Raw genomic sequence first — 13,286 nt, 5'->3', positions numbered from 1 at the left:
CTCACAGGCCTTTGATTTTGTCCCAGAGGGCAGCACACAAAGCACGTGACTGCAAATCTGTTCTGATTCCGGATGCCGAATTAGCACACAGCCGTGCAGGCCTGAAGGAAGGACTCAATTAGAAATGATCAAAGAACACTCCCAGGGAAAGCAGCCAACCTTCCCTTCATTGTGGCTATATTGCCACAAGTGCTTCCACGGGGGCCAAGGGGCTCCCATATTTGCCATGTGACCACCACTGGGGGCATTTCAGAGGGGCAGACCGGCTCGTGGTGGGGGAGGGGCCCTGAGGCCCCATCCCTGTCTCTGGGGGCACAGGTGACTACTGCTGCAGAGCACAGAAGCCCAGCCCTCCCTGCCTCACCCTGGCCCCTTACAGTGTTCTGCAGTCACTGTTGATTCCCCTCTGAGACAGATTCTGTCCCAGGTGCCCCTGAGTCCTCCCTAAGGAGGAAAGTGGGGCCTGGGAGTACTTGATATGCTGATCCCCTACCTGCAGGGGAGGATGGCCCAATGGCCTGGGGCTGCCGTTGCTAGTGTAGCCATTTCACAGACTAGGAAACTAAGGCTGCAAACAAAGCAACCTGTCCAAGGAGAGTCATACTTAAGACCCAGACCCCCCCCAGGCCCAGGGTCTCCTCCCTCCCTGCCTCTGCCTGGCTGCCTGGCCTGTGTGTGTTGGCCTTTTCCACCCCCTGTCCTGCAAGCCCAACACTGCGTTCTTGGGTAGGACAGAGTTCCTGAGGGAGCTCACATCCCTGCGCATGGTACCTAACATCACAAGCCATGTGTGGTTGCTGACACTGCTATGTAGGCCTGGACAGGCCACTGCTTCTCCACGCCCTGACCCAGGAACCTGAGAAGCAAACTGTAAAACGACCAGTTTCTAGCCCTGGGCACATGTGGTCATTCACAGGCCTGCATGGGCCTTCCCCACTGCCAGGCTGGTCTTTCTAGCCAGTGGCATCTCCTGTGCTTTCTCGGTCCCCCATCCTCCCAGTAACTTGGGGCCGTACTGGACACAGGCCATAACCAACTAAGAGTCTAAGTGCCTCCATTCCCAGTGCTACACCAGGTCTCTGGACACTTGGGGACATTGTCCTAGTGGCTGGGCGAGCTCATGTGAGCTGTCATGGAGGCTGGGGGACCAGGCCCAGGCATAGGAAACACATCTCCTCCCGTGACCTCCAGGGGGAGGGCATCCTGCTCACACACAACGTGGGAGGGAGATAAAGGGTTTTTGTGGGCTCTTTTATCTGCCCGACCATGCAATCGCTGTGTGACTGCTCAAGGAGACTCAAGTTGTTCTCCCACCAGATGCTACAGCCGAGCACAACCACAAGCGTCCCCTGTTGTGCATCCTCCGGAATGGACCTGGGTGTGAGGGATAAGTCTTCCACACCCCACTGTCACCCTCCAGCCTTGGAAAAGCTGCTCAGCTCTGGGAACAGCCTGACCTTGGGGCGGGGAACCTTGCAGGGTGTCGTAGATAAGCCTGCAGACAAAAGAAAAATGCCAAAAGCAGGGGGAGGGGATGGCAGGTATGTCCTGAACCAAAAAGTGCCCTCTGCCCAACCATGTCCATCTGCTTCTTTCTGTGCCTTCCCCACGTCAAGCCACCCCCACCGATATTCCCTGAGACGGCTGTTTCAGCCACCCAGATCAGAAATGACCACCCAACCTCTGCACAGCCTTCTGAAAAGGCCAGGAGCAAATCCAGACACTTTAAGTGGTGCCAGTCCCCACATACTCAGCACCATGGCATCCCAACCCCAGCCACAGGAGTAGCCCGAGCCCCTCCCACACCTGAGATCTCAGCCCGGGGGCCTGCAGAGCAGCCATCTCTGCGCCTTCATGCAGTCACAACTTCCTGCCCTCAGCGGGGCCTCCCAGGCCTGGGCTGGAGCCCCATCACCCTGTCTGCACTTTCCTGTTCTTGTGTGTCTGAGGTCTCTGAACCACAGAGTGAGGTTTGGCTGGCAGAGCTGTGCGCTCATTGCACTCAGAACCTGAGAAAGTTCTGGTGAAGAACAAGGGTAGGACTGCTTATAGTCTCATGGCAATGAGGAAACAAGGCCAACAGAGGCCTGGGGCTAACAAACAGCTGGACTTGAACTTGGGTTGGCTGGGCCCCATGCCCAAGCCCCTCCTGCAGCCCCAGGTGTCAGGTGAGCCAAGGAGAAAGATGGATTTGATGCTGGGTGGAGTGAAGGAGAGAGTGCCTAGGCCAGTGCAGGGCGGCCTGCAGCTCACCTGAGCACACAGAGCTGAGCCTCCGCCAGGAGGATCCAGCCCTCTTCCCATCAGCACGGGGATGCACGGGGTTTTGCAGGCTGCCCGAGGGGGAAACGGAGTCAGACAAACATTGTGGGAGAAAAGGGTCAACATTTCCAACAATGAGTCCTCCAGAAAGGAAGGCATTCATCTGGGAACAAAGTAAATCTCTTAAAAACAGGAGACAGGAATTTTGCAGACGCTGCACTGTATCCCGAGTTCAGAAAGAAACTGCTTCGGGCAGGAGGTGGGTGGGGGAGGATGTTTTCAACAGCAACAGAATTATAAACACATTATACATTCAAGCTGAACAAAAGCTCTTTGCTATTCCTACTGAAATTTGTTTTTACAAAAGTCAGTTCCCCTCGCTGCATTCCTCGTCTGTCTGTATCCAAACATACCAGCCAAGTAAAAGCCTTCATAAGCAAGGCTTCTATCCGATGACCCATCTCCCAGCCGGACAAAGCAGTGGGTGCAGGATGGAGTTTTTTCTCCCACCCATCGGTCCTAACTGCTCTCCATGAGGCCGGGAGTTACTAGGCCCTGACTAGGTCTCTTGAGACCCCAGAAGTAAAGAGTAAGACAAGTTCTTGCCTTCAGGAATATGCTGGAACCTGAAGTCCCAGGAAAGCCCTTGAGTACGGTGGAAGCGCCCAGAGCAGCAGTGGCAGGGATTAAGGGCAGGTCCTGGCTCATCCCAGCCCTGCCTGTTGGGCTCACCCACAGAGAGTGTTTCAAGGACTTCCTGGGGAGCCAGGTACCACTGGTCAGATGCACGATCCCAAGAATTCCAGCTCCTGGGGTGCTGACCCAGGCTACCTTCCACAGAGAGTGATCACACGTCAGATGGAATTTTCCCTCCCAGGATGACAATGATTGTGGCTATGGGAGCTGATTCTTATTAGGTACCAGGTGCCATGCTAAAGGCTTCACATACATTAATGTATGTAACAAAGATGGCCTGCCGAATGATGTGGATTCCTGCTTTGACTTCACCAGGTCAGTGTACACCAAAACTCTGGACTTCTCTCTACTTTGAGAGAGGACGGGCAAGGGCAGGCAATGTGGCAGCCACTGCAGCCCCATGTGCACCCGATTCTCCTGAATCATGAGCATGCCCCCCGCCCAGTCCCATGCTCTTTGGACACCAGATCCCTTTACAGTGTGGTGCCCAGTGTGGCCAGTCAGGGGTGGGAAGGGAAGGAATCGGAGAAACCCAGAACTGCAAGGATGAATTTCTGGGTGTCATAGCCAGAAGCCCTGCGGTGTGAGACCTTCAGGGGTTTTCCAAGGACACGATTCACAGCTAGACAGCTCCAAAGTGTAAGAGAGAACGGGCTACGACAAGACAACAGCCACTCCTACCCAGGACTTCACAGTGAAAGACAGCTGCCGTGAGAGAGTGTCTACATGGGATTTTAGAAGTGGCTCAAATTCTGGTTCCCCCTGTGACAGAGCTCTGAGCTGCTGCCAGGACCAGCTGTATCAGGCCAGCTGTGTCCCTGGTGAGCTAGGGGACACGAGGGCTGTTCTCTGTGGCCCTAGCTTTCTAATGGCACGCAGACATAGAGTGAAGCGCTGGTGCCCACCCGCCCCTCCATTCACAGGGCTGAGGGGACTGGCTATGTGTGTCCTCATGATGACCTCCTATGGAGGGGCTCTCAGAACCTGTCTTGGACCAGCCACTGTGGCTTGTCTGTGGAGTCCAAGCCAACACCCGACCCGGGCCAGCTGTGCATCCACTGCAGGAAAAACCAGCACTTCTGTGTATCAAAAGACGCCTACAGAAGTGTTCCTGACAGAGCTTTCAGTGGCCCGGAATGCGGGGACCACATCACCCTTGCCCATAGAATGATGAGCTAAGTATATAGCACATTCACAGGGAACAAGGCCCTGTAGCCAGAGGATGTACCGTCACCAAATGCCACACCATGGGTGACCCACATGGGATGCAAAAAGTGCTGATTACAGTGCAGAGGTCAGCATGGTAGATGCTGGTATGTGGGGGTATCCACGGGCACAAGGGCCCTGCTGGGGGCTGGGCTGTTCTGCATCCTGGGAGACAGCTCTGATTTACCTGTGGGGCATCTACCATTTGGGTAGCCTCCTGTGTGCAACATGCACCTTGGGAGACTAAAATAGCAACAGGTCACAATGTGCCAGACACAGTGCTAAGCTCTCTCCAAAAGTCCCCATCCTACCCCTCCCCAGCCCCGACAGTGAGTGGGTAGGAGAGTGCGGTTCAGGACAGGGGAATCTCTGTGTCCCTGTTGCTCTGGGTGATATTTAATGTGTTGGGTGATGTTCAGTCTCTCTAAGTCAATATCACTGCTTCTCCTGGGATGGTGTGACCTGGCACACAGTGTCCCCATTCAAAGGATACCCTTCATGCTAGCGTACCAGACCTGAGGGCTGCTGCATTCAGTAGCGGGGGACCCGCTACTAAGGGTCAGGGTGCACAGCAGGTGAAGTGATGTGTTGGAGAACCTGGTGGATCTGGGGGCCGGGGCTGTGCAGAGGTGGGGACCCACCCCCCCCCCCCCCAGCACAGCGGGACCTTAGAAGACAGCTGTGAAGGCCCAGAGGCTGCACTCACCCTTCCCGATCTGGATGAAGCCCAGCAGAATGATCAAGGCCAGTGCCAGGAGTTTGGCTGCAGCAAAGGCATCCTGGACCCGGGTGGCAGCCTTCACGCTGTAACAGTTCACGGCCGTGAGCAGCACTGTGGAGATAAGGCAGCAAGTGAGTCGCACTGGACAGACGGTCACCATGACACAGGGGCAGGCTAAGAAAAAACCAGCCCCTTTGGGGGGGTCTCATCCTCCGGGACTTGTTTTGATAAACTTGATAGCAATCCACGCCCAAGGTTAGAGGCTAAGAATCACAGGCACCCTGAGCTGTCACAAAGGATTTTTTTTTAATGAATAAAGTTCAATATCCTAAGGGACCAACAATCAACACAGCTACCTTCCCTCCCTTCCCACCCTCCACACCCCTGTGTTGAGCTGAGCCTGTCTTAAGAGTGTCGGTTAAATAGCTAACCTGCCATTTCAAGGGGGACTGCATTCACCTCTTTGTGCCCACTCAACATTTACCATAATTTATTGGGGTCACACACAGCCTACCAAACTTCTTGAAGGTGGGAAACTCTTTCATCGGAGAGAATCTTTTAGAACCCCACAGAGTTAACGGTGAGTGAGGTGCCCTGCTAGCACAAATCCATGTGACAAGTCAAATGGTAGGACCACCAACACCTGAAATGGGGGTTGAAGGTGAATGCCACAGCCCCGGGGCCAAGGAGCAGCCACACTTGGGTGGGCCCAGCTGGCACAGGAAACCACAGTTCTACTGCTGTTGTGACGGCATACCTCGAAATGGAAAATTGCACCAGTCACAGGGGGTTTCCACCTGACCCGGATGGGAACAGAGGCGAAGACAGGGTGGCAGCCGAGCCAGGCTCGGCAAGCACACCCAGACAAAAGCAGGCGCTGCCCAGGCACCCGTGAGAAGACCCTGCCCTGCGCTAAGGAGCACTGGGGTGGACACGCGCATGCTCAGGAGCCAGCACGGACTGTTTAGGGATCTTGAGAGTGGGCAGTTCACAGAGCCACCCCGTAAACTTACAATGAAACAAAATTATACTAAAACAAAGGCAGCCAAACACTCAACACAGACTCCTTCCCATTTCTCTAATTCTAATTCATCGACACACTCAGGTGTCTGTGCTGCTGAGTCGCCTCCCTCTCAGGTGAGTGCACCTCGCTCTTATCCCAGCTCCCCACCCACAGGTACGGAACACCAGGTGCCCGGGGAGCATTTACACCAGGAACTGGCAGGGGCACAGACAGGGCCTTTTCTTCATGGAGGGCTGGTCATTAAACATTAACCAGCACAGCCAGAGCCCAGGGGAAGGGCCTCTCTCCACCTTTCCCCAAACACCCGTCTCTTCCTCAGAAGGCTTTGGTAAGGTTGGCTTGTCCTTCCTCTTTTCTAGACAGAACCAACCCAGGGCTGGGGAACCCAGGTGGCATCTTTCCCCGGCAAAAGTAATTACATGTAACTTTACTCTTTGAAGATTAGGGTCCAGCCCTGGCTGTTGTGGCTCAGTGGATTGAGCACAGGCCTGCGAACCACACGATTGCAGTTTGATTCTCAGTCAGGGCACATGCCTGGGTTGCAGGCCAGTTCCCAGCAGGAGACGCACAGAAAGCAACCATACATTGATATTTCTCTCCTTCCCTTCCCCTCTAAAGATAAATAAATAAAATCTTAAAAAAAAAAAAAAGATTAGGGTCCAAAGAGATAAACCCATGCTCGTTAACTGGGGGAAAACGTCCAGTCCAGGTGGAAGGAAAACAGAAACTCTTCCTGACATGCTCTGGGTGGGATTAAGGGCTTCCCCGCTCTGTCTGCCCACCTCTCTTGGAAATGAACTGACACCTTAATAGCAACTCCCCCCTCATTTTTCTCTTCACTGCTCTGAACTCTGGCTGATGCAACGGTAGACAGACTACGTTATACACTGAGAAAGTTCAGGCTAAAAATGTTTTGAAAGTATTTGCTTTCGGCTGCTGTTCCAAAACTGAAATACTCAGAATTCCCCCAAGAACTGTGACATGAGGTCCTGGCTTGGATCTTACTTGTGGGGACTCGAGCGGAGACCCTGACTCTCAGGCTCTTCTGCACCTTCAGAGGCTCATAGTAAAATGAGCTGCCTCGGGGTGGTAGGGGTTTAAATGAGGCGGCGAGGACGTGGGGTTCACAACAAAGTGGCTGTGTCACAGTACTGAAGCCGTCTCTTGCAGCAGGAACTGAAAGGCTCAGAGGGGCCGCACAAGGCAAACAGCACCTGTGGCCTTCACTGTGTGGCTCTGGGGTGGACACACGCTCGGCCCGGGCCCTCAGGACCCATGGAAGACTGCTGTCCTGTGTTAAGCACGTCGGCACTGCCATTCCCAACACAGAAGAGGAAACAGAAGCTCAGAGGAACTCTCCTGTACAAGGTGGAAGGGGCAGACCCAAGACCGAGACCCAGGTCTCCAGGGCCCGCTGACATCCCCCATAAGACAATGCAGGGTGGGGAGAGGAAGGTACTAGTGGGATTCCCTCTCCCTGGGCTTCCTGAGAAGTGCTTCCAGTTTAGTGATCTCTGGTCCGACATGCCCAGTGGCTGGGAGCCAGGATGAAGAGGACTTGAGGGGCAAGCCCAAATTCCTTCCTGCTACCGGATGGCTCCCAGGGAGCCTCTGCACAGCGAGAGGCCAGGTCCGGGGTCCCTCGGCTTTTCTGAGCCAGACTCCTACTTTTTTATGGTTGAGTGACAGTCCTGATGCAAATGCCCCAGGCCCCTCCTCTCAAGGCACACTCAGCTTTCCCGGTGCAGCAAGAAGCCTGAAGATTGCATCACTCCATTCACTGCCACTGGGAGGCGGGGCAGGCGGGAGGCGCAGCCAAGGCAAGCAGGCAGGCAGCTGCTCTGCAGCCACGAGCCCCAGGGTAAGCTGGTCCTCTCCTCACAGGAGGAGAGCAAGTTCCCTTGCTTCAGGAACTAGAGCAGCACTGCTGGCACCCAGCGCAGCCAGCTCTGCCTGTCACCTCTGCTCGACTCACCCCCCCCACTTGGGGGTCTCTCCACCGCACGGTGAGCAGGGGCAGGGCAGGACTCGGAGGCTCCCGGGAGGGAAGATAGCTTGCCGAGAGCCTCCCCCCCCCCCCCCCCCACCCCGCCTGTGGGCTCTTCTACTGCCGTGCTCACTGACTCGGGGGTGGGTCTTAGTTGTCACTAGGGTGAGAAAGAGGCCCCTCCTCTGACACCCAATGCCCCTCCACAGATAACAGAGGGCACACACCCTACCCATTCCAAGACCCAACCCAGTTGTTCCCACCAACAAGGGCCAAGCCCCAACCATATCAGAGAGCCACTCTGCACTGAGGCACGGTCTCCCCAGACGCAGGACCATCTCATGACATTAAAAATGTCCAGACTGTGAAGAAGCAATGGGCTGATAACCCACAGTCTGGAAGGGAAAAGAACCAGGTCACAGAACAAAGGGGACTTTATAATATTTGTTCTTTTCTAACAAGAACCAAAATGCACGATAAAATTTCAGTTTTCACTGACTTTGGTCGATGGGTCAACACGTACATTATTGTTCTCATAGTGTTTCTTTATTAAAAATTTCAAAATGAAATATCTTAAGTAAATAGGTGACTCCATCAGGACTGTCTTTTAGCCTTAGAGAAAGCAGTCTTGGGAGGGGTCCGCGGGCTGGGTTTGCAGCCCAGCTTCCCTGCTTTAAGCTCCACCAGCTGGACAAGATGCCCAGCCCCTTGAGCCTGTTTCCACACCTGCCGCCGGGGACTGACCAGCACAAGGGGAGGTGCTGGGTGTACAGAGATGTAAGGAGGGACTGCTGCTGTTGTCGCCATGGCTACTAACTCACAGCCCCTCCAGGAAGGGAGATGAGGAGAAAAGTATTGGTACTTGTGCTGCATGCAGTTGGGGAGAGAATGCAGCCTGCCAGGGCACAGGCCCACCAGCACCAGCAGGCTGGTAAAGATGGGTGACTATCAGGAGGGCACCTGGCTAGAAGCCAGCCCTCTCCAGGGTTCCCTGCGCCAGCACCCCCAGATAAGCATGGACGTGCTCTCAAATGGTGACAGCTGGGGCAAAGGAGATAAAGCCCAGGGCCTCCAGGGGAGGAGGCAGCTCCGGGCTGGATGCCACCGGCTGACTCCACAGCCTTCATCAGGTCTGCCCCCTTCTTCATTCTGACATGCCAGCCCACCCAGCTGGCCAGCAGGGGCATCCGGCTCCACCTCAGCAAAGGAGCCAGGCCCCCAGGTCTGCACTGCAAGGGCACCATCCCTCTGCTAAGGGACTCCTGCCCTCCTTCTTCCCTGGTGGCTCTACTTGAGCCCCCATCCTCAAGTTCAGTATGCCCCAAGGGCCCGAAGTGCTGCCCAGTGAAGCAAAGAAGCCCCCTTGGCTGGGCCTCCTACTCTTGTCCCCTTACCTCGGGGGACACCTGGTTACAGTTGGAGCCCGGCGGTGAGGTCCAGCTCCAGTGCTGGCCCGAGTGGGTGACTCGGTTCAGACTGGGCATCTGCAGACTGTAAGGGGAGACCATCCCTGAGGGCTGAGGGCTGAGGGCACTGGCTGGGCACAAACTCAATGACACACAACGGCTCCTTCCCTGGATCTGTTATTGCTCAGAACCCCTCCCTGATCCTGAGCAGGGTGGCCTTGGGGTCTCTGCTTGCTAGTGTGGCTCAAGACACCCCACTCTCTCTGCTTCCCCATCTGAGTGGTGCTCTCTACCTGAGGTTTGAGTCCTTGATGAAAAAGGGTGAGTCCTTGATGAAAAAGGGTCAGTCCTTGGGGCAGAGGCAGTCCGGGATCTATAAGCAACGCTTCCCCAGCAGAGGTGGGGCCCAGCTGTGGGGAACTGGCTGGGAGGGGCCGAGATGCCAGGCGCATGAACATTGTTTGACCCCAACTTTGTCAGCAAGCCCTGAGGTAAAAAAAAAAAAATGCCTGTCAACCTCTGTGACTGAAGCTGGCCAGAGACCCGAGCTCAGGCAAATGGCCAGCCTGCTGACTCGGACATCTCGGCGGTCACCGGGCCCTGGACTGAGCCCTGGCTACAGGTGGGCTTGTTGCTAGGATAACGGCCAATGACCACGCACAAGATGGCGTGACCCAGGAGGTTGGGAGAGCTGACACCAACAGGACTGACCACTGAAGGGGCGTCCAGTCACTGTGGGTTCTTGTCCTGCCTTTGCCTTATTCACCCAAATCCACTTGGCACACACGAGGACCCAGGTGGTTCCCCAGGAATCACCTTTGCTGGGCCCCGAGAAGATGTGTGTGAACTGCCAACCCCGACCACGTGACAAGGCTGCCGGCCTCAGGCCCAGGATGCACTAGAACCCTGAGCAGCTCAGGCTGACGAGGGCTCCAGACCTCATCTCTACTGCTGGCCACTGAGGGAAGAGGAAGCAGTTTCCAGGAGCAGGGACTTGTTCAGGTAGGACCCTGATCTACCCAGGAGCGAATCAAGAGGCTGCCACCCACAGGCGAGGCAGGACATGAAGTCTGGAGTCCCAGGGAGCACACTGGCTTGAGGGCCACTGATTTCTGCAAAAAACGTACCACTACTAGGCCCTGACTGGTGTGGCCCAGTGGGCTGGGTGTCATCCCACCAACCGAAAGGTCGCTGGTTGATTCCCATTCAGGGCATCAACCTGGGTTGCAGGCCAGGTCCTCAGTAGGGGCGTTCAAGAAGCAATCGATCAATGTTTCGATCAATGTTTCTCTCACACATCAAAGTTTCTCTCCCTTTCTCTCTCCCTCTCTCTAAAAAGAAACGAATGAAATCTTTCAAAAAAAGTAAAACATATTACTAATAGACCAGCATGACATTTTCAAATTCCCCATGACCAGCCCAAGAACATGTTTTCCTAATGTTTCCATCTTTAACCAGGGCTGGGTTATGCCTGACCACAGAGTTCACCCCAGCCCAGCATGCAGGTGTCGGCGAGCATCTGCAACAAGGCTGACACATTCATTTCCAAACATGCCAGAGACAGCTTAGTCAACTCTGAAATCCACAGACACCGAGTCCCGGGGTGAGCAGGAAAACCCACGAACGGCAACTTCTCTGTTTTACTAGTGTCGTGGGACGTAAGAGTCCTGGAGAAAAGAGAGGGTCCCAAAGGACCCCTAAACCTAAGAACAGAATGGACAGGAAGGAGGCCCATCCCTGGCTCTGAAACCTGGGGGAGTTCTAACATGTGGCGTGACCTTGGCCAGGTCACTTGGCATGTCCGAGCCTGTTTTCTCACGCAGTAAATAAGAAAACTGCAGCCTGCTCTGTGGGTAACGCAAACGCACTGTCTGGCACGACACCGAGGATTAGTATTCATTGGACTGGTCACTGCCAGTGTGAAGATCTGTTAAGAACAGATGAAGCTGTGTGTGCAGGGGTCTCAGCAGTTAGGAGTCTCCACCACTGGCATACACGCATGCATCTGTGGACAGAAGCCCCATCTCCTCCCCAAACCCTTTGTTCCTCCAGCACTTATGCTAGAAGAAATAAAGAAGAAAAAGGAAAGAAAACCTTCTGCAGTCACTGTACCTGAGTGAGAAGACACATATAGTATTCAACCCTCATTTGACAGTTCAGGTAAAGACAGCTCAGAGAGGTTGTCAAACATGCTGAAAGTCACACAGCACTCATCAGAAGAGCAGGGTGAGTATGCTCAGGTCTTCTGGCCACATAGCCAGGGGCCTCAACCCTGGCTGCCCCTGAGAAGCTCCACCACAGCTCCCTGACCTGTACAGTGCTTCACTTTGCTAGGTCACAGAGGGGACCTGGGCATCAGTCCAGGTGACTCCAAGGTGCAGCCAGGGCTAAGACCCACTGATGGGGGCAAAGCCTGTATGGCTCCACCCAACATAAGCATGCCCGAGATACAAGTCTACTGTGCGCCCTCAAAGGAAGCGGGGTGAGGGGGAGACTCTGTCCCACATATCTGAACCAGGCTGCTGTTTCGATGTAGGGCCTTGGACAGGTGTCTGCTGCTCTCTGGGCTGAGGGTTTCTCGTATGGGACTCACAGAGAGCAGTGACCATGAGTGCCTCCTCCAAGCACCCTGGGCTGCTGGCCAGGCTCCCCAGCTATCCTGTCTGCATGCCCCCTTTAGGGACAGGGCCTGAACTGAGCTATAGAACATGTTCACGAGTATCTCCCTCCTGGGGTAAGACCATCCCAGGACAGGGCCCAGTCCCCGTTCTGCTTCAGACCCTGGCCCAACACCCCAGTATAGGGTTTTCATATGGACCTGACGGCATTGGACTCCACTGAGCCCTGCCTCCCCTGGAGGACAATGAAGGCTGACAGCTGCCAGCCCCTCCACCACGTCCTGCAGAGAAACCCCTCCCTCTACCCCTACAGGACACGATGCCCCCGTTTACCTGTGACCAGGCCAGACACAGACCCTCGTGTACCTCTGTGCCTCAGCAGTGGTGAGCTGAACTTCCTGTCCCCACCGATCCATCAAAACAAAATGCTCCCACCCTGGCTGGTGTGGCTCACTGAGCGCCAGTCTTCGAACCAAAGGGTTGCCAATTGGATTCCTAGTCAGGGCACATGCCTGGGTGCAGGCTGGGTCCCCAGTAGGGAGTATGCACGAGGGCAACCACACACTGATGTTTCTTTTCCTCCCTCCTACCCCTGTGTCTAAAGATAAATAAAATCTCTAAAATCAAATATAAATAAAGGTTTTTAAAAAAAATAAAATGCTCCCTACCCAAACTCTGGTTCGGCCCCTCCTCTTCCCCAGACTCCTGGACCGGGCCCCCTCAGCCCCAACCAGTAGACAGCACCCCCCCAGGGGGAGAACAGGCTGGCCTGGGGGAAACCTTCCCTACCCTCCGCCCTCCCAGGCACCCTCACCCCACACACAACTCATCCTTTCCCTTAGCTCTGAGGGGGTCTCAACGCCCCCAGGCCTATACCATACAGGTGCAAATACACAGGGCGCCCAGACCCATCAGCAGTGGCTCTGGCCACTGCACTCGAAGGACCTGCAGCCCCCTTGCCACACCTAGAGAGTCATAGCTCCTGGTCCCCCACTATTCCCCTTGCTAGGCACACCTGCTCTGTCACATTTAACTCCGGGACAGTCCCTCTGACACCTGACCATCCTGGTGGGGTGGTCAACTCACACATCCTCCGCAGGCACAGCCCACCCTCCCCACCCCACCCTGGGCTCTGAAACACAGGCCCAGAGAAGCCAAACCTGGCCCATGTCCCATACAGCCCAAGTCACTCAAAGAGCTTGAGGGGCAGAGCCAGGGCCCCGCTCAGGCCTTCTGCATCAGCTCTGGCCATCTGGCTGGATCGGGCAGACAGGGTCCCCCAGAAAGGAACTAGGTGAAGACACAGCCCATGTGAGTGCCGAGGGCTGAGTCCTGTGCTGGTCATGGGCAACTCACACAGACCTGA

The 13,286-nt window shown here is 55.2% G+C and overlaps 1 protein-coding gene across 2 annotated transcripts in view; it reads right to left on the bottom strand.

Moving 5' to 3' along the window:
* The window catches only part of SLC7A5 (solute carrier family 7 member 5), a 35,864-nt gene that overhangs the window by 15,145 nt on the left and 7,433 nt on the right, over positions 1-13,286 (bottom strand). The window contains exons 1-2 of one of the 2 annotated variants that reach the window (XM_053666754.1): positions 6,915-7,513; positions 4,871-4,996 (exon numbers count right to left, since the gene is read on the bottom strand). In XM_053666754.1, the coding sequence (XP_053522729.1) occupies positions 4,871-4,996; positions 6,915-7,227 (439 nt within the window). In that variant the 5' untranslated portion in view covers positions 7,228-7,513. Of the gene's footprint in view, positions 1-4,870; positions 4,997-6,914; positions 7,514-13,286 lie in introns of those variants that run through there. The other variant, XM_037142364.2, reaches the window with a different exon arrangement.

This window comes from Artibeus jamaicensis, unplaced genomic scaffold (genome assembly GCF_021234435.1).
Source record: "Artibeus jamaicensis isolate MK-2021 breed Jamaican fruit bat unplaced genomic scaffold, CSHL_Jam_final contig_464, whole genome shotgun sequence".
Classification (NCBI taxonomy): domain Eukaryota; kingdom Metazoa; phylum Chordata; class Mammalia; order Chiroptera; family Phyllostomidae; genus Artibeus; species Artibeus jamaicensis.
The sequence above is the reverse complement of the archived record's forward strand: the minus strand, read 5'-3'. Positions and strand labels throughout refer to the sequence as shown.